General features: G+C 51.4%; 7 protein-coding genes across 7 annotated transcripts; 1 reads left to right on the top strand and 6 right to left on the bottom strand.

The window, feature by feature from the left end:
* Positions 1–819: 819 nt before the first annotated feature.
* On the bottom strand, positions 820–1,482 carry PHYSODRAFT_517195 (hypothetical protein; the record flags this gene model as incomplete). The annotated part of the gene is made up of 1 exon (XM_009534585.1): positions 820–1,482. The coding sequence occupies one exon, from the start codon at positions 1,480–1,482 to the stop codon at positions 820–822; it is 663 nt and encodes a 220-aa protein (XP_009532880.1).
* Positions 1,483–4,774: 3,292 nt separating this feature from the next.
* Positions 4,775–6,280, bottom strand: PHYSODRAFT_249073 (hypothetical protein; the record flags this gene model as incomplete). The annotated part of the gene is made up of 3 exons (XM_009534584.1): positions 4,775–5,401; positions 5,444–5,994; positions 6,145–6,280. 3 exons carry the CDS (start codon positions 6,278–6,280, stop codon positions 4,775–4,777), a joined length of 1,314 nt encoding a protein of 437 aa, XP_009532879.1.
* A 6,451-nt stretch (positions 6,281–12,731) lies between these two features.
* On the bottom strand, positions 12,732–13,594 carry PHYSODRAFT_386872 (hypothetical protein; the record flags this gene model as incomplete). The annotated part of the gene is made up of 2 exons (XM_009534583.1): positions 12,732–12,895; positions 12,964–13,594. Coding segments are annotated over 2 exons (795 nt in total), but the record flags the coding sequence as incomplete, so codon positions are not given.
* A 1,388-nt stretch (positions 13,595–14,982) lies between these two features.
* PHYSODRAFT_336964 (hypothetical protein) lies at positions 14,983–17,026 on the bottom strand (the record flags this gene model as incomplete). The annotated part of the gene is made up of 2 exons (XM_009534582.1): positions 14,983–16,461; positions 16,538–17,026. The coding sequence occupies 2 exons, from the start codon at positions 17,024–17,026 to the stop codon at positions 14,983–14,985; spliced, it is 1,968 nt and encodes a 655-aa protein (XP_009532877.1).
* Positions 17,027–17,848: 822 nt separating this feature from the next.
* On the bottom strand, positions 17,849–18,886 carry PHYSODRAFT_563285 (hypothetical protein; the record flags this gene model as incomplete). The annotated part of the gene is made up of 1 exon (XM_009534581.1): positions 17,849–18,886. The coding sequence occupies one exon, from the start codon at positions 18,884–18,886 to the stop codon at positions 17,927–17,929; it is 960 nt and encodes a 319-aa protein (XP_009532876.1). The 3' UTR covers positions 17,849–17,926.
* Positions 18,887–21,691: 2,805 nt separating this feature from the next.
* Positions 21,692–22,445, top strand: PHYSODRAFT_387633 (hypothetical protein; the record flags this gene model as incomplete). Its single annotated transcript, XM_009534580.1, has 2 exons — positions 21,692–21,904; positions 21,969–22,445. Coding segments are annotated over 2 exons (690 nt in total), but the record flags the coding sequence as incomplete, so codon positions are not given.
* Positions 22,446–23,413: 968 nt separating this feature from the next.
* On the bottom strand, positions 23,414–23,808 carry PHYSODRAFT_286990 (hypothetical protein). The gene has a single exon (XM_009534579.1). The coding sequence runs from the start codon at positions 23,643–23,645 to the stop codon at positions 23,475–23,477; it is 171 nt and encodes a 56-aa protein (XP_009532874.1). The 5' UTR covers positions 23,646–23,808; the 3' UTR covers positions 23,414–23,474.
* Between the last annotated feature and the right edge of the window lie 1,132 nt (positions 23,809–24,940).

The raw sequence follows: 24,940 nt of genomic DNA, 5'->3' as shown, positions 1-24,940 counted from the left end.
AGCAGGCGGAATCGAAAGTGACGTTGATAAAGGCAACATCAACTTGCAGGAGTGATGGTCAGTCAAGGTCAGAACCTGCTGGCGGCACACTCGAAGCGATGTGAAGGATGAGGGCGAATGGTGCAGCTTCTCGCACTTCTCGCGTGTTGCCGTGTTGTTGCTAACCGAGGAGGACGGGAGGCAAAGTGCAACTTGTCAAGCCGACGCTCTGGTTTCTGATAATTCAGACTTTTAGCCAATCGATTAAGATACTAGAAGAAAATTCAGCCAATGGCTGGCGTCCGATGAAACTTCAGATTCTCCCGGCGGTTCCACAGTGTGTTGAAGTTGCTGGTATTTCCAACAGCGAACATGACGCCGCCGACAAATGTTCGCGGTTGACACCCGCCATCTGCATCCATGGGTGCAGTGACTGTTAAACGACTGGGCACGTTTGCTGCTGGCCGCGAGAGCGACATGGTCGTCTTTGTGGTTTGCTTGGCCAGTCAGACCGCTGCAATACGAGGTTTCAGGGGTCCAAACACCTAATAGTGGTTCGTAAAACTATGATTCCTATGGTCGTTGTGCATTGCAATGTGCACGTTTGTACCACAGTCGGTGGCGCCAAAACACCAAGCACTCATGCTGTGAAGTACCAATGCCTTGGTAACGGCCTGGGAAGCCTTCACGGCTCAGCCTCGAGCAAATGCTGCCAGGCAACAAACAACAGACCCTTACCGTGATACATGTAGACAAGCAAGTAAACAGAGATTGCAGTGCGCTTTATTGCTCATCGATGGCATGTACGTATATATACATTGCACTGCTGGTCCCAGCTACTTACTCCTTGGCAATTTCAATGATGATCTTGCCCTGGGCGCGGCCGCTCATTTGATGCTTGATAGCGTCGAGCAGCTTGTCGAAGGGGTAGACCGAGTCGATGGTAGTCTTCAGCTGGCCGGCAGCAATGAGCTTCCGGAGACCCTCGAGGTCCTCGGCGATCGGGTGGCAGTAGTACTGGATGAGCGTGGCCCCGATCGGCGACTGGGCTTGGTTCTCCACCATGCCGATAGTCAAGAACTTGCCCGTGCTCTTCTTGAGGGTCTTCTGGGCGTCGGTGGACCAGGATTCCGACTCTACTGCGCAGTCGTAGATGACATCGATCGAGTTCTCGGTGAGGACATCGACCCACTTCTGAGTGGTGTAGTCGATCACCTGGTCGGCGCCGAGGGACTTGACCAGCTCAGCATTGCGGGGGCTGGCGGTCGCGATCACCTCGGCGCCGAAGGCTTTGGCGATCTGGATGCCGAACTGACCGGTGGCGCTGCCGCCGCCCAGCACCAGCACGCGCTGTCCAGCCTCGATCTTGGCGCGGTTGATAAGTCCCTGGAAGCTGGCGAGGCCGGCAATTGACACCCCAGCAGCCTCATTGAACGTCACGTTGCTGGGCTTCAGCGCGAGGTGGTCGGCCTCCAGTGCCACATACTCGGCGAAGCTGCCCATGCCGGCCATGTCACAGGAGCCGAAGACAGCGTCGCCCACCTTGAAGCCGCGGACGTCGCCGCTTCCGACCTCAACGACGATTCCAGACAGGTCGAAGCCCATGCGGAGAGGTTTCTCGGCGGTGGGGCCAACTGCAATAACCATGGCCCCGAAGTAGTGCAGCTTGTAGTCAAGCGGGTTCACGGCCGCGCTGAGCACCTTGACACGGACCTCGTTGGGTCCCAGCGGCTCCTGCGGCACTTGCGTGTTCAGCTTGGTCTCCGTGAGCGCGTCGCTGTAGTTGGCAAACTCGTAGGCCTGGAAGGTGGCAGGGATGCTGGGCATAGTTGATAAGCTGTTTGGTGACTTGTTGTCGAGAGGAAGTTTTGTAAAGTGAGTGTACCAGGGATCACTGAAGCTGTGTCCGACCCAGAGGAGTCTGACGTCAGCTGTGAGCACGGCAACTTGAAGAGCATGCACTCTGGAAGGAGAATGCATGCGAGGGGGAGTGATCGCATCGCAAAAAGGAGTGAACACATCCGAATGCAGAGCTCCTTGGACGCAATCTTGCTCAAAATCCACGACGATTCATAACGCAGCAATTGATGTCGTTGAGCAGCTGGGTGCTACTTAATTTCGAGTACCGGTAACGTTATACACTCCACGACAAAAAGATATGGACACCACCAAAAGTGGCTGTAACTTCGTCATTTTTTATCGTTTTAAGGTGCGGTTTGGACTAGAGTTGCAGAACACGCTGATAAAGATCTGCACGCTACTAACACACGCGCTTTTGCGCTTCTTCAGGTAGCACACATACAAATCACTGGTTCTGCCCAGGTGACAAAACTTATGGACAGCTAATCCCCATGCAAAATCCTATATTAACCAAAACCCCTTACAAATGATACAACTTGGACTTTGTATGGGGCGACAAAGGAACCCATGATTTCTCCACTCTACCTTAGTACTGAGCCATATATCATCGACCAACAGTTTAGAATGGAGAAGACAATCGTATATCCAAAAGATAGCAGCATACAGAGCTACAAATTGGCACTAACTAGGATGCAACTGAAGGTGTCTCGCAAATCATCAGATAATACATGGTAGCCACCACTCGAAATTTCAGTCGCTTACTACTTGCTCAGTTCTGTGCGATGGTCGATGTGTTTATTACAGATCACTAAACACACCATCTAGTACACGATAATGCCATCAGATATTTGTCTAACGTCGCGAGTATCGCCGTGAGGCTGGTTCCTTTGTCGCCCCATACAAAGTCCAAGTTGTATCATTTGTAAGGGGTTTTGGTTAATATAGGATTTTGCATGGGGATTAGCTGTCCATAAGTTTTGTCACCTGGGCAGAACCAGTGATTTGTATGTGTGCTACCTGAAGAAGCGCAAAAGCGCGTGTGTTAGTAGCGTGCAGATCTTTATCAGCGTGTTCTGCAACTCTAGTCCAAACCGCACCTTAAAACGATAAAAAATGACGAAGTTACAGCCACTTTTGGTGGTGTCCATATCTTTTTGTCGTGGAGTGTACTTGGATAACTTCCGAGTGAACATACGCAAAAAGGTTAAGATGCCGAGTGCGGCATCACAGGATGAGGGCTCAGTACGAATGCATCTGAGGGAGAAATCCAATTGACATGAGCAGTCCGCGGATGACACACTGGCTTTCCTCAAGCTCATGTGCGGATGTGATAAGCTTATACCGGTAGACCAAAAACAGAAAGAAATATCGTGCCAAAGAGCTCTAGCACGTTGGTGATGCCATCATTCGCCAAGAACCCGAGAACTCGAGGTGGTTCTCCGGTTTTGAGTAAAGTGCCTATGTTTTGTTCATTTTGGACAAAAAGCAGACAGAGTCAAAACCGAGTAGCTCGCTGTACCCCTTGGCTCACCGGACCGAGAACCAGCACCAGCCAGTCTGACCAGCCCCTCACGGCAAGCAACATTAGAGTGGAATCAAAGTTTTGTGAATTGATGTAGCGCGCGAACTAAAGTCCGAGCTTACTCCGAAATACGCGAATGTACTCGAAAGTATATAAGAATAAAACCAATCGCATTGCTCAACAGGATTACAAAATCCTGTTGAGTTGATTACGAAATCGGTTACCTCCGGATTGGATCGTTGGGGACCCGGGTGGTGGACCTGGGGGGTTTCGCTAGCTTGTACGGATACCCTTACAGGGAAACGATGTACTCGGGCATCCCCTGCGGCTGCGTCGCAGCCGCAGCATCTGCCTAATCTACCACGGTACATCCAAGTGTACAAAGTTTGATCGCTTATTTTCAAAGGCATTGCCAGTTCATATACATGTATCAGAGGTCCGCCAATACCATATAAAAATTGTATTGCCAGCAGCATGACTCCATAATAAAGATTTCAATATAGCGGCAAGCAATAGTAAATATTGCCGTAATTTATATTGTATTGTTAGTTATTTCTTCATGTTCTTCTAACTCTCGCTCTTCTACCACTACTTCCCGTAGGCACGCCTATCTCGATAAAATCTCTGCGATCCACAGGCCAAAACACGCCGAGCTCCTCCTCTTCAAAACGCGCAATGGCATCTTGTGGTAAATCTGACGCTGGCTGCCAAATATCCAACCCAGCTCACAAAGTAGTAGTCGTTGCCATCCAGATCAGTCTTTTTCGCATAAATAAACTCAAGGGTGTATACATTTGGCCCTTCAATGTCGGAGCTGTCACTCTCTGACGAAGTTGAGTCGCTCACAACAGCATTCGTAGGGGCACTTGGCGCACCGACGCTAGACGAGTACGACTGGTACTTGAACGCTTTGAGTCGGCCAGCTTGCCAATATGTGCGAGGCGCTTGTTTTTCTTGGGCATCACGGTTCAAGAGGGATAGTGATGGCCCAAGGGAAACAAGCGCATAGAGTATAAATTTAATGTTGAAGTGCATTGCCGCTATAAATATAAGCGGTATCGCTATAAATTGTAGCCAGTAAAAGTGCGATGACTATAATTAATATAGAATTGGTTCTAACAATAAGTGACCGCACATTACCTTAAAATTGATCATGCGGTATATCTATTTAAAGAGGTAAATAAGCGCATATACATGCAACGAGGCATACCAACTCTAGATAAATCGCATCTTCTTCGTCAATATTTGCATGTTGACTCCGGGGAAACCTGCATCGTAACAGCGAATATTAGGCTTATACATGTATGATTCGTTTTAGATCTCAAGTTTCGTCCAATTTTCGCAATGAATATTAAATATATCACTAAAATTATGGCAAGGTAAAGATCGCACTTTCGCTAACTGGATTACGATCTAAAGGGTTTCCTCAGCACTAACGCTAGCAACCGTCGTAACATCCCACATGGTGCGGTTGACGCGAAGGAACGCGAGCTGTTCGAAGTTCACCGGGAGCATAGCACGCCGCTGCGGGGTCAAAACGAGCTTGCACTGCGAGAACAGACGTTCCACAGTGTTTGAAGCCGGTGGGATCTTCACGAGAGGCATGTAGCTGGTGGCTCCGGCGGTCTGCTTCTGCTTCTTCCCCTTTCCTCGGAGTAGCGACGACGCGTAGTCCTCCTCTCTCTCCTTACGCTTCTTTCCAGCTGGGCCCTTGACCTCGAAGCGCTTCAGAGCTGCTGTTTCCGACTGCGAGAGAGCTGAACCAGCGATCACCTTCACAACACCTGTCTCAAAGGCGGGAGTGTGCACAATCTTAGCCGACGCCTTGTGGTGCTCTGCCATGACAGGATACTCCGCTACCAGACCATCAAACATCAACCGCACCTCCGCCATGTCCGTATCCTCGCGCTGCAGCCGCTTGCCGATACTCTCGAACTTCTTCAGATGCTCGAATAAGACCACGAGCTTGCGGTGCTTGCCCTCCGTTGGGATCAGTTCCTCAACCGCCTCCACCTTCTTGATCTCGGAGCGAATACGAATCTAACGCTCCAGCATCGTGAATGTAGATGACCAGCGCGTGACGTTGCGCTTGACAGGATGGAGGTCGGTGTGCTTCTTCAGCTCCGCGAAGTTGTTCTCGTGGCGCAGCTCCACCATGAGGGCGTTCACCTCATCCAGCAACGGCTCGTATGGCGCCAAAAACTTCTTGACGGCTGGGTTGAGCCGGTGGCTGGCGCAACCCACTAACGGTACGCCCATCTTGGTCGCGATGGATAGGTTCGTGTTGCAGTTGTCACCAACCAGAAACCCCACCATGTCGAGGGTCTTGTTGTAAACCTCGAGAACGTCCTTGAACATCACCACGTGAGCGTCAGCGGTCTGCGAGCCGTCTGTTAGATGAGAGAGCCCCAGCAGCCGCACGCGCACCTCGCCATCTGCCTCCCAAACAGTGTACAGGGCGACGTAATGCACACCAGCATGCGCCCAGCCGTCGAACATCAGGCCGAACAGGGTTCCCAGCTCACTCCCCAGCTTGAGGCCAATCTTGATTGCGATTCCTTCCATGCACTTCTTTAGAGCCTTAGCTGTGACGGGGCGCAGCTTGCTCATGGCTCGAGTGAGCTCGTCCTCGACTTCGTGGACCGGCATATTCCGCATGACAACTCATTGCAGCCACTGGAACAGATGGCTCGCCTCCTCAGGGACGAAGCCAAAGGCTTGGAGGGACCGGATGGAGCTGCTCTCGAAGGATGAGTACTGGGCCTCAAACCCCTCGTGTTTACCAGCCAGGTGCGCCAGAAGGTAGGCGTACCCGGATCCGGGCATCTGCTTGCGATCTTGGTCGCAGAGCTTGCAGCGAAAGAGGCCTTGGCCGAGATGGTCGAAGAAGAAGGCGGTGAGAAGCTTGTTGAAGACCATTGTTTTTGGAGAATGTAATGTTGAAATGAGACGCTAGGCCGCCCGAGAATGGCGGCTGGGCTTCTCTACGAGTCTGCTCCTGACCAGTAATTGTATCGACGCTAGTGTAGTGTGGAGGACCCCATTGTTGATGTCATCGGTGGTGCCATGTGATGCCATCAACCGTGGATTTGTGGTGGGCCGCAGAACTGCACTTTTTTTGATATTTATTGTCAATAATTGTGTCAATATCATATTGTATTACTAGCTGGGATGTCACTAGCTGGGATGTCCAATAATAACGATTTTTATTGCAAAACCCAATTATTTATTGAATTGAAATATTTTTTTCCGACCTCTGACATGTATCGTCACTCCAACGAATTGGTACTTCAACGATTGGGTTTGGCAAACCCACCGTGATGATTCTACCTCCTCCTGCTCGTCGAATGAGGGCTCCACGGATTTAGTTTTAACTTTAGTTCTTTGTAGTTAGTAGAACGGTTATCAACAGCGAGGTAATCAACGTAATTTCCTTCCTTCCTGCTACTGAAATGTGCGCTGATGCCCAGGCAGAATCCTTTATTGTTTAGATTGCAGTGTTGTGCTCGGAAACTTACAGGTGACGATAAAACAAGAAAAAAAACGTGCATTCGAATAATTAGCGCTGCCAGGATAACTACTTGCAGGATAATCCGATGAAGCCAGCAATTTGTTTTAAGTTTGATGAGTTAAAACTGAGGTCTAGCAGATTTCGATCGCGTGTAGGAGTAAGATACACCGGGTGTTTGTCCTTCGCTTTGACGATGTCCGCCCGGTGCTTCCTCTCGCACAGGATTCGCGGCGTACAGCGACAACGTAGGAGCATTCAAACTCTGTTTGATAAAACTTGGTGCAGCCGCACACATATTTTGTCCGGGTCGCCTGAAAATCTAACAACAACAAAAAAATCGTCAGCTTCGATTCGTCCAAGTGTGATATTGCCATTTATCAAGTATTAATCTGAAGGTACTGTATGCATGTAGCATTAGGATGATCTGAACTAATATCGGTAACAATGTACTTTGAACTTGTTTTGACAAGAACATGATCAAGTAGTAGATCATTCTACACCACCAGTTCGGTGGATCTCTGCGGGTCGTATTGTAGTCTCACACAAGACAAGCTTAAATCATCCTAGTCTTCATAGATAAATGCCTAAGCTAGTGCAGCTAGCCTTTAGCTTTTTTCCCGGAGAAGACATACCACCAGGTGCAGCTCTTTTTGAGTCTCCGCTGAATGAATTCGTTCGTCACCGTATAGGACGTCACCGCATTGCCGGCGGATAGAGTTGGGTTCGGATTAAAAAAAATGGTGAACGAAAAAAAATCGAGCTATACTTCCTATCATGGATCGCACAACCTAGGACTTTAAGTAGTTTTTTGCAATGTTTTAGTGGAATGTTTTATCTAATCCATCCGGATTAATTCCAGTGAGTGTGGGGATCCATACAATATCAGCCCGCCGACAGTTTATGTCACGGCAAACTCAGTTGACCACACGATTTTCAATATCTCTCTCTGAGAAACTATGCATGCAGAAGAAAATCTGTGTAGGGTATAAGTTATGCCTCATAACAGATCGAATCGATAATTTTACCGCTAATGGAATGAATAAGTACTATGTTGAGTGCTTTGAAGCTGCATGTACAGTAGTATAATACGATGCAGTGATCCAGTTGTGTCCAAGGTTAGCATCATTAGCACCGATGTCTCATATTGATCGAAAGAATACAATGCTTGCTAGTACACAATACGTTGTTCGTCGTTAGTAGTCCGCTAATATAAAATACGTTGTTCGTCGTAGTAGTAGATGGAGCCCACTTCCTCTGATGGCATCTGACATCAATCTACAGTAGAAGGAAAAAAAGAATAGGCATCCATCAAAACCTGTAAGTGTCATCCAGACCGATTCGATCGATTGCTGTATGATGTTGTGTAAATGTTGTTTGATGTGGGGTGAAGTGACGAATGTAGCGTGAATGTCATTCGATGTCATCCAAAACCCTTCCCCAATCGACAGTTCTTCGAACTGCGAATACCACTCCGTTTCAAAATGAAAGCACGATTGGCGTCAAAATGCACCCTCCAAATCAATTTTCAACGTTTTCGCGTAAAAATTGCACCACTTGAATTGAACTGCTGAATTCTCATCTTTCAATTGATGTGCTACACCGACGAACAGAATGCAACAGCCACCTCAGCAGCTGCCGCTTGGAAATAGACGAGGTACTCTTGTACATAAGGGTAGACACCTTGCACTGTTTGTTCTCTAAGCGGATAGCTTAGAACCAGCATCATTTTTTGTCAGACCATCGGTTTAATACATTCAGTACTTTTTAATATGAACTAGAGTATCCAAAATCTCATGGTATTACCGGTATAAAGCAGCGAAGCGTCCGGATCGATGCCTTAACGGGGTTTTGGATTTGGAATAAAACTTCAGCAAAAATATACACGGTTTAATTCACACGCCACCATTACGATGCATGCTGTGCGAACTTCGGCGCAGTGCGACGTTGACTAAACCGACAGTAGTGTATGTAGTGTTCTGGACGTCGCACCACAGTAGTATACGTAGTGTTTTCTGGACGTCGCATCATATTGAGCTGCAGTAGGTACAGAAGAGACATTGATTGATAGACGGACAAGCCACCTTCGTGGCCATGGTGGTGCACTTTAACCCTAAAAGTGCCCGATTAGATGGGCGTAAGGTTTGCTGCAGCAAGAACCTAACTAGAGTAATATGAACGCATAACAAAGCGAAATTAGCGCCTTCAAGCCAATTTGCATCGCGTACTTCATAACTGCGGTGACGTGTAAACTGCTCGTTCGTAAATAGAGATATCTTAACAGGTGCGGTTCGCGAAAAAGTCTCGTTGGATGACATTATACTGAGTTGCAACAACTCACGCACCGGGGCGAGCAGAAAAAAGTTAATAACAGAAATAGCGATAGCAATATCAGTAGCAAAGCTATTATTTAATAGCGGTTGCAGTAGTGGTGGTATTGACAGTAGGGCAGTTGCAGTGGTAGCGGGCAGTGATCTTGACGCAGGAGAACAATTCCAATAGCATTTTACTGAATAAGAAATATTAATACTTCGTATTGATATTACTTACGCAGCAATACAAGTTACATATACTATTTAGAAAAGAGGAGAGTGATATACAAAGTCTAGACGACCGATAAGAAGTTAAGATCATCGGTAATGCTTGTGGGGACGGTGATGTTCAGACGGCATCTACTTGTAAATTTGGCTTGCGCAAGCCATGAGATGCCCAGTGATATTATGCAACAATATATAATAGAAACATGAAGTAGATTTTGGCAGTCTTTCTCCGGCGTGAAGAAGAAAGCAGGGGAAACATCATTGCAAAGTCATTATCAATGCTGATATTGTAGTTGTAGCGTAAATAACAGCGGTAACGGTAGTGGCAGCAGCGATAGCAGGAGATATGAACTAGCAACATCAATGACAGCATTACTATGATATTATTAACAAAAGTGAAATAGTAGTTTTAGTAGCTGTAGTTGCAGTAGGGATAAGGGCCTAGTTGTTTCCATCGTGTCCGGTGTCGAGTGTAGTGTTGTTTATTACCAAGTTAATAACTACTGTTAACTGGTATTAGGATTTTTAGCTATCTAATACCGATTGGTAATACCATTATGTAAAGATTGTGTACGATAAACTGTCTTTTTTGTGGCAGTCAAAACTCCGCTCAGAGTCCGGAAGAATGCGCTTCTTCACAATGATATGACTTCATGCTTGTTCTCACTAGTGTCTTCTTACCACTAGGAAGGTATGATGAGCGCATTGGTGCTATCCTCATCTCGTTTTTGTTTTATTAGCTAAAGTAGTCCTGACACACCAACTTTACACAAAAGGTATTACCGTTAATAGGAAGGTATTAGGAAGGTAATAACGGTAATTGGTATTCACGATGAGGTTAGCACCAATGCGCTCATCATACCTTCCTAGTGGTAAGAAGACACTAGTGAGAACAAGCATGAAGTCATATCATTGTGAAGAAGCGCATTCTTCCGGACTCTGAGCGGGGTTTTGACTGCACACAAAAAAGACAGTTTATCGTACACAATCTTTACATAATGGTATTACCAATCGGTATTAGATAGCTAAAAATCCTAATACCAGTTATTAGTAGTTATTAACTTGGTAATAAACAACACTACATATACCCCTACCCCTAATCCGTTGGTCTGGTCGCTCGTGTCGGTGTTCGTCGGTGTTCGAGAACACTACTTCATAGATCTTTCTAAGCGATGACCCCGTCGAACTCAACGATGACGCAGGAGCCTCACCACCACTGCGCTGTGGCAGGACCCTATGTCGACTTTCGTATCCCTGCAGACCCTATGTCGACTTTCGTATCCCTGCACCGGCAGCTTCTTGGCGACTACACATAGCGTTGCTGCGACCGCTGACGCGCACGCCCCAATAGCGGCAACGACAGCGGCTTCTTCGGTCATATCAGCTTCCATGGTAGAACTTCTGAATCGTTATGAAAATCCCCCCTCCCTTGGTGTTGGCCCTGTCCTAAGCGAAGTTTTGTCCTAAGCGAATTTCTGTATTGACCAATGAGAGAGTCATATTATCGACATATGTTTGATGCTAAACTGCTGTGCCAAGCACGCTAATCATAGACGGATGGCGAGCACATTGACCGAAGAACATGTCATGATTCGCATCAACGCACCACAAGGTATTCAAATATACAAGGAAGCTCGATCATAAGGCAAATGACTATAATCGCACAATATATGCATATTTTGAGTCGGATGATCTAGCCTATTTACTAAATTTTAGAATCTAATCATTTGGCCATGAAGCTAACCCTAACTGTTAGAAAGTACATTGAGATTCGCTTAGGACAGGGGCGATGCGGTAATGTGAACCAATCAGAAAAAAGGAATTGCATGTTTATGGCACACCTTCAAAACACCGACAAGGAAACAACCAGCCCCTAAGCAGTGACAGTGACCAGTAGTAACGCCCGCCACAGGTAGCAATATCAAAAGCAATTTCTTTAACAATAGTGGAATGTCAGTAGTATAGCAATAGAAGTAGAGATGGGGTAGCAGTATCAGTAGCAGTAGCAGCGGTAGTGGCAGTGACAGTGTCAGTGACTGAAGCAGTGGCAGTAGCAGTGACAGTAGCAGCCGCAGTAGCTGGCAGTGGCGGCGAGTGGCAGTTGCAATCAATACCAATAGCAACATGATGATGTTGCCAACATCAATTATGACCGTATTTGAGACCAACCGCCGGAAATGCTCTCAGAGCATCTCTAGTATGAGAATTAAAATATCTAGTGTAGTCATATGAAGCGTTACATGCATAGTACTCACCAAAATAGTGATGATAATGGTAATAACAATAAGGCGCAGCGTGTCCTAGCCGTTAAAGTAGCAAAAAACGCAAAACTTTTCGGTGCGTTTGCCTCGGCTTAGAGACCCGCACGCGAAGAGCGCCCCAGTTTCACAGTAGATTACTGTTTTAGCCAATAAAAATCCGAATTTTTTCTGGTATTGTTACAAAATCCAAGACTTAGTCTTACTAGGGAAATCATCCCATAAATTATTTAAACCAATCATGCATCTGTATTGAAACGGCTGTTTATGAGGCGTACAGTGACCAGATCTTCACCATCGCTTCCCACTGGCTGTTGCATTCTGTCCGTCGGTGTAGTTTATTACATGTACCTGAACCGTTTAGAATTGACCTTTGAACACTTGAATATCGTATGGCTAGTAGGCTTTTCTCTTCCGAAATGCACAAGTCATCCGTGATTTGAAGATGTCAGTAATCCCTCCCATACTCAAACCAAGTCTTTTTTCGTGCTATCTTTCTGAAACAACCTTCACGGTGAATCATGCTTTCTTTTTGGAACGGAGTGGTACAGTACAGTCAAACCTGTTTATATGAGGCCCTGTTGGTGACCATCTACTACAATGACTCATATAAAATGGACTCAGTTAAAACAATTATGTGGTGCACGTAAAGAAATCGTGCATAGTTCGCTGCCGCTTTGCCTTCACCGTAGTCTCTCGAACCAAAGCGGTCACGGTTTGTAAAGTTCTTCGTTCTCTGTCAGTCTGCTCTCCGCATTGCAGCAGAAATGCAACCAGCTCCATGCAGTGTCTCAGAGCAATGGCAGGTTGAACTGCGGGTTCCTGTTCCTCCTATTCCTCCTGCTCGTCCTGCGAAACTGCATCACTTCCTGCACTAGCACATCTGGCTCGTGCACAGGAACGTCTTCGTCCACTGCCAGATACTCACTAGCGCTAACAGCGCCCTCCCACCTCGGTAGCATCGCCGTTAACTCCTCCATCTCGTTGCTGGATACCTCCTCAATGTAATCCGTGTCACCACGGGTCCTTCCTAGCATCTTTCCTCCCAAAATGCGAGTATTGACCCAGCAATTTGTAATTGTCGTTGGCGTCACACCCGCCCAAGCATCAATGGAGAATTGGACAGCTTCCAGTACGTTGAGCTTGCGTGTAATTTTAGCTTCAAGTGCATCCAAACACCACCGCACAAAATACTTTCGGTACCGAGCCTTGAACGACCGGATAATACCTGAATAAAAAACACTGTAATAGAGTTGGCTAGTTTAGGCTACACCACAATATAGATAAAATATTTACCTGCATCCAGCGGCTGTACGGCGGATGTCATGTTAGGAGGGAGGAAGTGAACAGTCACATGAGTCAGGTTTCGTAGAATCTTGTGGCATGAAGCATTGTCGACTAGAAGTAGGACCTTGCGATTGGCGGCCGCCATTCTCATGTTGAAGAGGTGCAGCCATTCGTCAAAAATGACGGATGTCATCCAGGCGTTCGTGGAGGACTTGTACAATATAGGTTTACCTTTAATCGCCGCTCCCTTTCTAAAGCACCTCGGGTTCTTGGCCGTACCGATGACTATTGGGTCGAGCGTGTCGGAGCCAGTCGCGTTGCAGCAGAAGGCCAAAGTCAAACATTGCTTCTCCTTTTTCTTGCCCTTGCGAATAGTCGTAGCTAGCGTTCGATTAGGCGCTAAGCGATAGAAAAGCGCCGTTTCGTCGAAGTTGAACACATTCTCGGGTGTAAACTGCGCCACCAACTCTTGTAGCTCTAGCCTCGCATCTCGCACTTCATCAGCTTCTACAGCGCCACCTTCGCCGTGTAGCGTATGGGAGCGGATCCCATTGCGCTTCTTAAAGCTTTGAAGCCAGCCGTTGCTTGGCCGGAGCTGCGTGGCATCGATGCCTAAGCGCTCCGCCAGCTCATGCGCCTTCAGCAGGAGCACGTCGTCCGCCATCGCCGTTTTAGCTTCGTTCTGAAAGAAAAATTCCCTCAGTTCCCGCTCGAACTGAGGGAATTTCACTCGGCGCCGCTTGGTCGCACTCAGGTCGACGTGGCTGAAGTAGGAAGAAGGCAGGTTGCGCAGTCGGGCGAGTGTGGCACGGCTGACCCGGACCTTGAAAGCTGCGTAGATCCACTCGGCGAGCATGGGGTTGTTCATGCCAGGATTCTGCTTGAGCTTTAGGTGCACTTGGAGCTTTTGTTCTAGCGTCTGACAGGTGCGAGGAGACATGGCGAGCGGAGAAGGCTTGCGGTAGGCGTTGAGTGTTGAGCAGTTGCTTTGAAGAGTGTGTGGCCGTGAGCAGTGTGAATCAAATAAACAGGTGAGACCTAATTTGGTCCCCAAAAATGTGACTCATATACCTTGTATGCATATAAACAGAGATCATACAAAAACTAAGTGAAATATTTGGTAGCGACAAAGCCTGCATCAAATAAACGGCATGGCTCAAATAGAGAGGATCATATAAACAGGTTTGACTGTATACGGAACTGATCAGAGATTTGAACAGATCTCCAACTTGCACCCCCAGACCCCCGCATAAAGAAAACTAACTCCGAGTTGCGGCAACGGGTCCGTTCGCTGGAATGCTCGTCGCTGGGCCGAGGAATTAAATAATACAAGTAGATTGGGGCTATTTGTCCAAACGTAAGTAGATCATGGGGACTACTTATAAGTAGATCAGACCATCAGCGCACAGCGAGCGAAGCGAACCCACGCCTGCGGTTTGTCAGCCCGTGTGCGAAGCACGCGGATGCAAACCCAGGACCCAGCATTGCCCTTCTAGCAAGCGGAGGCGACGCGTGCGAGCCGCAGCGGGCTTGTTAGGGTTCTGTCCAAGCGAGCACAGCGAGCCTTTAGGGTCTGGAGGGCCGCGCGCAGCGCGTAGCAGGGTGATAGTTAAAATACGTTTAATCAACGTCCCCCAGTCTACTTATAAGTAGTCCCCATGATCTACTTACGTTTGGACAAATAGCCCCAATCTACTTGTATTATTTAATTCCTCTCGCTGGGCCCGCCTCCGCAAATACTGCGCGGCCCTGCTTCGTGAAGCTAACAAAGCAATTGACGTTCACGAGTTCTGCATCCGCTATTGCAGCGTCACAATGTGCCAGTGAAACTCCGAGGTGTATTTCCTACTTCATTACACCGACAAAAGGAAACAATAGAATGCACGCGCATACTGTTGCCATGAACCGAGGTCGCTCTCACCGTTCTCAATCGACCTCGTAGACACCATCCAGCAAACCAAACTCTCTTCTTCCCGACTTCTGCGCCCAGCGGTTAAACGCACAGCCGAAGTATTCCCCACCACCGCCTTAAAGGTGCTTAGCAGGGCTCCCCGCCGAACGTAGCTGCCTCGTGCCCTTCGATTCGCCGTACTCAGTCGTCCCATCAGCACCAGTGTACGACTTGTAGGTGCCAGCAGTCGCGGCACCAGTGTAGCCATTGTAGGCGTTGTAGCCCCCACCGGTCTGCTGTCCGGCTCCGTTGTAGCCGTTGTAAGTGTTGTAAGCTCCCGTTGTCTGCTGCCCACCGCCGTACGTCGTCGTTCCAGCGCCAGTGTACGCGTTGTAAGCACCAGCATTGTTGGTAGCACCTGTGTGGCCACTGTAGCCTTGGTAAGCGTTATAGGCGCCACCATTGTTAGCAGCACCCGTGTAGCCGCTGTAGTAGCCTTGGTTGTAAGCCCCACTTGGCTGCTGGCCGCTTGGGTTGCCATATGTCGTCCCGGCACCCGTGTACGTGTTAGCAGCCCCCTTGTTGTAGTTGTTGGAATAACCTTGATAGGCGTTGTAGCTGTTGTAGGCTCCAGTCGGTTGCAGACCTGCAGGAGCTCCGTAAGTAGCAGTCTCGCCGGTAGTTGTAGTGTCCGACTTGTACGTAGCAATGCCCTCAGATTCCTTCTTCTCAGTCGCCACTTCTGGGTTGGATTGAGTACCAGTAGTCTCACTGTGGCTGTTGAATGCACCCACTGCCTGCTCGGCCTTGGGAGCTGTCTCAGCAATCGGCGACTTGTATTCCGGATTGGACTGAGTGCCCGTCGTCTCAGCGCCAGTGTATGCGTTGTAGATACCAGCTTGCTGCTCGCTTTCGGGGGACGTCTCGGCGAGAGGGGTCTCGTACGCGGCCGCTTGGGGGTCCAACATGGTACCGATTGAAAACGCCTTCTGTTCTTGATCCTTGTCGCTCGACGGTGACGGAGGCTCGGTTGGAAACACTGGGTTCCATTCATCTTCGCCGACACCGTTGCTAGCGCGTGGTGCTTCCTGAGAAGCACTCGCTGAATCTTCTTCACTTTTAGTGTCGGCAGTGACGGCACTCGGTGGATCGGTGGGCTCTTCAGGAGTCCACGCGTTCACCTGCGGGTCGTTGCTGGGAGCCGGAATTGGCGGGTCGCTCGGGTAGATCGGATTCCATTGTCCTGCTCCAACACCCTCTTCAGGCTTTGCGTCGTCGTCGACTATCACGCGTGGGGGCAGCGTAGGCTGGTCGGGGTTCCATCCGATTTCGTTACTTGGCGGAGCTGCACCATCTGAGGTGCTTTCCACGCTTGGGGTAGACGCAGCTTCTTCACTTGCTGAAGTCGACGCACTCGCTTCGTCCGATCCACTCGTCGTCGAGCTGTCACCCGTTGTAGGGTCCACCTCAGTCGGAGCCAGCTCGTCCTCGCCCGGTGCAGTCTCCGTCAACAGGTACTCGTTGGGGATGCGGTCGTCACTCAGCGGACAGAAGCCCGTCGTGATCTCCTCGTAAACCTCATCGAAGTTCTCCTTGGTCATCATCGTGTCCTCGTCCTACAAAGTACGACGTTGTCATTTCATTAGCCTGACTATCGATGCATTTGAACCAAAAGAACTGTGTGCTTGTTACCTGCTTCGTGACGAGCGCGACACAGTCCGAGTGTTTGCTGAAGTCCTCGTTCAGCAGGTCCGAGATCTGCGTCTTGTCCGCGTCGTCGAGACTCGACTCGTCCACGCGCTTGAGCGCTGCGTCGCGATTGATCGCCAGTCGATCCAGGTACTCTCCAAGCGAGACTTTGCCGTCTCCGTCCTCATCGTAGGCGGCGAAGCTGGGGATGAACACTTGAGTCGCAGTGGCGTTCGCCGGATCGCTCTCCATGGCTTGGGACACGGCCGTCTTCATCGTCTCGGTAGGTCCGGACGGCAGGGCCAAGAAGGCGCACACGGCTCCGAACACGAGCATGGTCACGACCGACACGCCCAGCACCGCGATGCGCTTCTTCTTGGCTTGCTGTCGCCGCTGACGACGTCGCGGCGCCTCCACCTTGCGCCCGACGAAGGAGGTCTCCTCGTCGGGTAGGCGGGTGACGCCCGGGGTTGCGGGCTCCCCTTCCATCATGTCGGTCTTTGGCTGCTCAAACGCCCGCCCTCTCTATCGACAGCTACTTGCTAGCTAGCTCACTCGCTTCCTTCCAGCCCGCAAAGGGGAGAATGGGACGGCCATAGCTGCACGGCTGCAGTGCAGCCGCCCCAGGAGCAGGCGGAATCAACGGTTCATATTCGTCTCCTGAGACCGTCGAGGAGGCGCCGGAATGGCGAGCTAAGATTTCGCGCCCCTCCATGGGCTCGACGTGCGGCTGCGGACTCTCGAAATCCTAGTGTACGGCACGCCAAGGACCGAGCGCCGCACTGCGTGTGAAAGGACCCGCGAGCATCGAGTCGCAGTGCTGAAGGCGATCCAGTCGACTTCAACCATACCATTTGATGCTTGGCCTCACGAACAGCTTCAACATGCGGTCTGCATGCTCACGACACTGATGACCAAGTTGGATACCAATCCATTGCGATTAAAACAGCACGAGTAATTGAGCAACGTGGCAATCAGCCACGTTCCTGCCGCCCCGCTCCTGCATTGCTCCCGACCAGCCCAGCATGAATCTCGCGTGGGAAGGACGAAGGTCCGAAGGCGAAAAAGGACCAGCGAGGCGTGCGAGCCGCACGGTGCGGCAAGCCACTCATCCATCACGGTGGCAGCGCCCGCTGAGCCAGGCCGCCGCCTACGCTCGCAGGCTGCGAGGTCGGAGTCCTGCCCAAGCTGCTTGCTTCGGCGTGTATCTCCGTGGAGTGCTGAGATGGGGGCCGACGTTCGTGTCCGTGATAGCGATTAAGTCGGGCTTCCAGGCCTGTTATTAGTCGAGGTGGAGAAGGCGAGAAACGGTTTGGAAAACTGTTTGCATCGTTAAAATATTAATAAGGCGCCTGCGCGCTGATACACTAGATCTACTTGGGTCTCTCTAACTTAGCTCTGCACCGTCATGCTCGACTGCTGCATGTTGCGCAGTGCCTGCAGGAGACTGGGGAGGCGCGGAGAGCCGTTCAGAGCGGTGGGGCTCAAGCTGCCGACGGGCGACACGGCCTTGGGCACAATGGGCATGGGCAGCTCCATCTGACGGGGCAGCGTCTCGTACACGGGGGCAGGCGCCACGGGCGCCGTGGTCTCCCAGTTGAGGTGGGCCACGCAGAATCGCTTCGACTTGCGGCTGCGCATGCAGCCCTTGACCTCGCAGCGCTGGCCGCCGCCGTGCGCCCAGCAGAAGTCGCTGCGGCTCTGGGCGCCCTTGGTGCAGCCCGCGTGCTGGCAGCGACGGCCGCCGCCGTGGCCACGGCACAGGCCGCGGCTCACCGAGATCTTGTCGCAGCCGACCACCTGGCAGCACTTGCCGCTGCTGGCGCCGTTGGCTCCGCGGCGGCGGCGGGTGCGCGTGGCGCGCGGCTCACCAGCGAGCTCCAGGTACTCGGGCGTGTGGTGGTAGACGCGGACGCCGCCGTTGTTGGAGCTGTCCGAGTGGTAGAGCGGCGAGCGCGGCAGGCTCGAGGTGGCGGGCACGGCGGCCGACGTCTCGTAGCGCGAGTTGGCGTGGATGTACTGGGACATGGACGAGATCGGGGCCTGCGTGGGCGACTGCTGGTAGGGCAGCGACGAGAGCGCGCGCACGGCGTCGAAGCGCGCGGCGGCGGACTCGGGCTGCGTCTTGGCGTACATGAGCGGCTGCAGGGTCTGCTGCTGAGGCTGAGACTGCGGGGAGGAGGCGGAGGTGGCCGGGATGAGGCGCTCCAGGTGCTTGACCAGGTCATGGCCGCGCGGCAGCACGATGGAGGAGGAGCGGTCGCTGCCATGGCCGATGGAGATGGAGATGGTCTCGCCCTCGGGCGCGGCCGGGCGGCTGTAGAGCGGCGCGCTTCCGTGCATCATCATCATTGGCTCGATTACGGGTCTGTTCTGTTGTTTGGACTTGAGCTTTGGAGCGCAAATTGCGGAATGACTGGAATCTGGGTGAATGCTCCCGGGGGCGGAGGGCGCGGCGCTCGTGGCCGGCCTCAACCATACAATAATCAAGTTTTTTGTGGAGGCGACCCCCCTCCCGTGAGGCGGGAGCCAGCAGCGACAGGCGACGACGAGCTTGAGACGAGGGCGCGCCGTTGCAACCCTAGTCCCCGTTAATCAACCCCGAGCAAACCGATCGGATGGATTACGCTCGACTGAGCTCCGTGAGGGAGGACTGCGAGCTCGCGGCACGACGAGTGTCCGAGGAGAAGAATGAGCGCGCTGATGCAGCGCCACAGTGGGTGGAGGCGTCGCCCGTGGGCGGCGTTCTTGAGAAAAATCAGCGTTGAGAAGGCTAATTAATCCAGCTAATCCTCGGGCAAATGGTCAGTTTCGCAAAGACGGGTCGCCTTTCATCATTTCCGCGGTCGGCGTCTCAACGCGGAGAACTCCGCGCTCTCCTTGGCATTCATGCAGCACTGCCGGCCGGCCATACCCTCTGTTCTGGAGACATACGATCACAGGTCGTTTCGTTTAGCGCGCCTACACGTGATTTGTGTAGAGTATCCGCGCGATGGCAATGGAAAAAAAGGGCCCTACACTGGCTTAGAGCGAGTTGGCTCAACTCAAATGAAGCAGCAGCACCGTCACGTCGACCAAAACGCCAGCCTTCAGCCTCGTGACATCCAGCCACGTAGAGCGCGCAGGACGTCCAGCCGCGCAGTCAAGCTGCCCCATTTCCGGCAAAAAGCGCCCATTTGCCTCGTTTCGCGGCCCATTGCGTCGATACCGTACGTATGAACCACAATACAAACTGCAAGTGAAATGCGACCCTTGAACGCGGGTAGGGGTGCAATCTTTCTTTGTAACGGTTGGGATGCGCCGTGTATTAATTTGGTACTGGCTCACCTGATTAATCCCACCAGCCGGTCCCATTTTCTCGGAGCTCCAAGCACCGAGTGCGTCGCTGCCGCAGCCCCTACGCGGCTCTCCATGTCTTCCCCTGCTCCGCCGCATCGTACTGCAGCGCTTTTCGGTGTTTTCCTGGCCGTTTGGAAGGAAGTGAAAAGAGATTCCGTGGGCCGCACCCTGCCTGGCTCAAGCGATTAATCACACGAAGCGCTGGTGGTATTTCACCACTTCATTTTAATCCTGCAAATCGGGCTGGATGCGCAAAGGGCATCATTTTGCTCACGTGCGATTTTCTCGTCGAGTTTGGGCCCCCTTTTGGGGAGATTCTGCAGGCCTGGACAGCAATCGTCCCCCTGTTTGAGTTGGCGAGGGTCGGAAAAACGTGCTACATGTACCCAAGCGAGAATTAATTTGCTCGATTATGCCTGTGGGCCCCCGGCTCACAAGACTTTCCGTTTGCATCCGCGGCTTCTGCATCCGCACCGCGGCTCCTTTCCCAGCGAAGGCAGATCGGCTGAGTCTCACGTTGCGACTCTGCGGGCTATCCTCGGCGAGGAAGGAAGGCTGCCTAACCTGCCGTGATCCTGCCTCACATGTGGTGGGGCTGGATTCTCGCCTGCGAAGTGCGGGTTCGCTTCCTGGGACGGCGGCTGCATTCAAGGTCTCAGGCAGCCGCGTAGCAGGTTGGCTGTGCACCGAGCACCTTCAACCCGACGGCAGTTAGTTTTTTTTTCATTTAGTTCGTGTGATAGACATTAATCACGACGCACATCGGGCGGCCCGCCTCACGATGCGGGGCACGCCTGATGTGCAGGTTTCCTTGCACTTCCGGGTGTGCCGTAATGACGGCTCACTCAAGACGGCAATCACTTGGCAGCGCTTGCCATGACCACCGGGCTTGCCGCTCCATGCGGAGCTGCTGTGTCTTGGCAGACTCACGGGGTCACCCAGTACATAACTACAGTTAAAAGGCTTGCTTTTCCCCCCTGCGGTGACGTACCTTGACAATGTTCGTCGACTCGACATCGTTAGACGAACGCTTGCCCTGCGGATGCAAAACGAAGCACATGAGCCGGGGATACTAGTTGATTAACTTGCATTGAGCCGGGGGAAACAGCATGTGCGTGTACTAACACGCCCTGCGAGGTTCGAGTTGAGTGGAGATCAAAATGCAGCGTTTGTCTGATGAAGTTCAGGCCAACGTCGAATTGATAGCAAAACTATCTTCCGCTTTAACAGCACTTGTCGTGAACCTATGGTGATAGCCGAATCACGTGGACAGCAGCGTCTGGGTGCCACGACATCGACAGGAGACGCTGGGATCAACGATGACACGATGGCGGAGTCAGCACTTGGCGCGACGAAAGCAGCTGGGTGATCGCCGATTTTAGTCTCGGTCGCGGATCGACCGATCCTCGTCCGCCCGCCTCAGTGTCGGTGGTGGTGAGACCCTCGCTACAGCCGGTGTATGCGTTGTCACGTTGACGTTGTCTGCCCCGTTGCTGCGGTGGCAATTGAGATGAAGGCTTCTTCCAGCCAAGTTACTTGCGCTCAGCCGTCCCCGACAATTCAGAGCGATCCACTCAGCGCTCTTTACTACTACATGTACTAAACATTAAGCTCTGTAGGTTCACCTTGTTTTGTCGAGATTGGGTGTGTGCATGAAGAGCGGTTCAATGTATATAGCTGGCATCCACTGCAAGACTAGCATTTAGCATCTTCAACTAGTGCAATACAAATTACAAGTTATTCAACTTTCGCTCTTCAACTGTAAAACTCATTTAAGAGCACTAATACATATTTCTAGCACTCACACCTTCAGCCAGGATGACCACCAAGCGCTCTCGCCCTTCCCCACCGTCCACCGAGTCTTCTCTCCTCGACGTCTTTGCGACTCGCGGCTGGGTTTGCGTCAGGGATCTATTGTCACCCCCAGAACTTCGCGTGCTACAAGACGAGTGCGATGCTCTTTACGCCCGCCAATCCGCTGAGGCCATCGCTGCCCAGGGCTGCGTGCTGGACGTCATGGCGCAATGCCCGGTGCGTTTTTTCAGAGGTTGCGATTCATTTAAAAAAATACGACTTAAGTACTTAGTTTTTGCAGATGCGTGACTCAGATTCGGCGCGGGTCGACTCCAGGAGTTACTTGACCGCTCGAGCCAAACAGTTGAAGAGCATCGAGGACAACCCGCAAGTCTTCGCCTCGTTGCTCTTTGAGAAGCTCCCGACGATCGCTGCCCAGTTATCAGCAGGTTGTATGGGTACCGAAGTGGAGACACCGACGGAGGTATTTTTCTTCAATGAGCACTATGTGGTGAAGCCGCCCAAGAGCCACGTCGAGTTTCGTTGGCATCGAGACGACGATGAGCAGCTTGCCATGTGCGTGCATCGAGAGACGATCGCGCCGTACGTGTCGGCGTGGTGTGCGCTGGACGATGTTACAGAAGAGAATGGAGCTCTGCAGTTTGTGTCGCTGGATGGGTCGTCTACATTGGATGAAGATGAAAAAGACCAGTTGCAGCGACGTGCTAGCGAGCCGGTGGCTGCCAAGGCGGGTGATGTGTTGTTTTTCCTGTCGAACGTCTGGCACAGCTCGTCGAGTAACGAGTCGGATGCGCCGCGACGAGCTTTTTACGCGCAGTACTCGCGAGAGAGAATCACGGCTCGACCGAAAGACGCGGCGCCGTTGAGTTTTGCTATTCCGTGCACGATTGCACCTCGTACGACTGTAAGCAATGGCCATGGTAGTAGAAGCAGTAGCAAGAAGTCTAAAGTAGCGGATTGAAGAAGACTAGATACGCAAGCTAAGTAGGTCCTTACAAACACTTTTGGTCGTGAGGGTTGTTGCTACTATCGATTACAACTCCGATTTTTTTACTGCGAAGACGATGAGACAGCTTGGGGTTGGAATTATCTCCTGATAGATACTCCGAGCCACACTAGCGTAGTCGAATACCTACACGTGGAAGTCCCTATTTTCCCGTGATGAAGGGGTTATTATACCAGAAGTGGATGTTAACTAAGCAGCTCGGCTAAGTCAATTATCTACGTTGCAAGTCGTTCAGCTGCTGGTGCTGAATCCACGAACTAACGTTTAACGTTACATGATCTTTGCAGTTGCACCGTAGTACCTAAAATCACTTTTCACTTCAACAATCCCCATACTAAAACCAAGTAAAAGACATATATTGCGCCGCTGAGCCAGGGCACCGATCTCCGATCGACGCGTTACCCGCTGGAAGCACCCTGACTACCGACTTCGCTTGATACGGTCCTGCTCGCTCGTGTCGCAGTGGACGCCACAGATGATATCCTGCGCAGTGGTGCGCTCGTGATGATCGGCACCGCTTTCAGCAGTAAAGAACTGCGAGGATCCATTCGAGTCTCCGGTGGTCTTGATCCAGACCGCCAGAGAAACTGCTCATCCTGCCTATTCACGCCGTACCCCGTGCATGATGATGCGGTAGATGCTGGGTTGTAAAGCGCGTTCTCACCTGTCTATCTCTTAGATGGCACGATGTGACAGCTTCGAGTTGAGTTTGAACAAGCCGAGATGAACTTGGACAGGTAGATTAACTTAGCCACTATCAAGCCTGTTACGTAGTCTGATCTAGAGTATCAAAGACGACTGCTGTGTACTTCTTAGCGCTTCTTGCAAGCCTGGCAAGCATCGACCGCTGTTTACTTTCGGGTGCACCACCGAGCCGTTCGTCTCCGGTATTAGTTCACTTTCCAGGCTCACATGATCCGCGCAGAAACGCTTGGACTTGCGGCTGCGCATGCAGCTTTCAACCTCGCAGCGGTGACCCCCTCCGTGTGACCAGCAGAAAACACTGCGGCTCTGGGCGCTCTTCGAGCAGCCAATGTAGTGACAGCGCCGACCTCCACCGTGTCCACGACATAAACCGCGGCTCACTGAGATGTTACCGCATCCCAGAACCTTGCAGTGCTTGGTGATCCTCCTCCGGCCATTGGTAGTGCGACGTCGGTGGAGTGCGAGGCGCTCGTCGATGCTCGAAAGTTGGGCCTGCGCACTCGAGCGTTCTGATGGTGGGCGAAGCGAAGTGAAGATGGCGTTCAGGGCTTCCGATGGGGCCTCGTGGTGCGTGCTAGCGTTAATGTACTTGACCACCGACGACAGCGCGTTGACCACGTCATAGTCCTCCATGGTCTGGCTGGTACAGCTCAGGGGGTGTTGATGAAGACGCGAGCCGGATGCCACCAACCGCTCCAAGTGTTGGGTAAGGTGGTGGTCGCGGGGTAAAACGATTGACGATGACTGGCCATCTCTACCGCGTCGTATCGAGATCGAGATCGTCTCTGAGGCATTTCCGGGCGCCATTTCGATTGGGTTTGTGCGCTGGAGTGCGAATTGTGAAATGACCAAGAGATTGGCGTAAGATGCGGGGCGCAGGTGACGCGAATGCGTTGAGCAGCGAGGTTCACGCACTTTTGCCGGCGGTAGTTTTAACGCCCTGTCAGTCAACAAATTCGGTTCCATACGTAGGCTGGAGGTTAGGAATACCCACCATCCAATGCAGGGCAAGGCATGGTGTCTCATAACCTTCTGGGTAGCGCGCCAGCAGCGCTGAGCCGGGAGTAGTTTTGAAAAAGACAACTTGCTGAAGGAATGGAATGAGATCGCACGAATTCCTATACTGTCAGCTGGTTTCGAGAAGATACATTTGCATCCGCCTTCAAGCGATGCAGAGCTTTCAGCAATTTGTGTACCGTAATACATAGCTATTCAAACATCGAAGTCTTTGATAGTGTTAGACTAACCTCCGAGCACCTAGCAGCTGCAACAAAAAATATCACCCCGCTGCCTATCGAACGCGAGCATTTCGACATGACACTCATCCATTAACTGCTGCTGAGCCAGGACGTCGGCTGACAAACGACGGACCAAGAAGAACGTGACCGCCGATGTGCGGCCAGTTAGAGCCAATGTCGATGTGAGTCTGTAATGAACCACTACGTTTGCCCATCAACAGAGTAGATTGACCTCCTGCAAATCCTTCGTCAGCTTGACGCCTGGGTCCTACATGTATCGCCTATAGTCGAAGCAGGAATTTA

This window comes from Phytophthora sojae (assembly GCF_000149755.1).
Source record: "Phytophthora sojae unplaced genomic scaffold PHYSOscaffold_7, whole genome shotgun sequence".
Classification (NCBI taxonomy): Eukaryota; Oomycota; class Peronosporomycetes; order Peronosporales; family Peronosporaceae; genus Phytophthora; species Phytophthora sojae.
The sequence above is the reverse complement of the archived record's forward strand: the minus strand, read 5'-3'. Positions and strand labels throughout refer to the sequence as shown.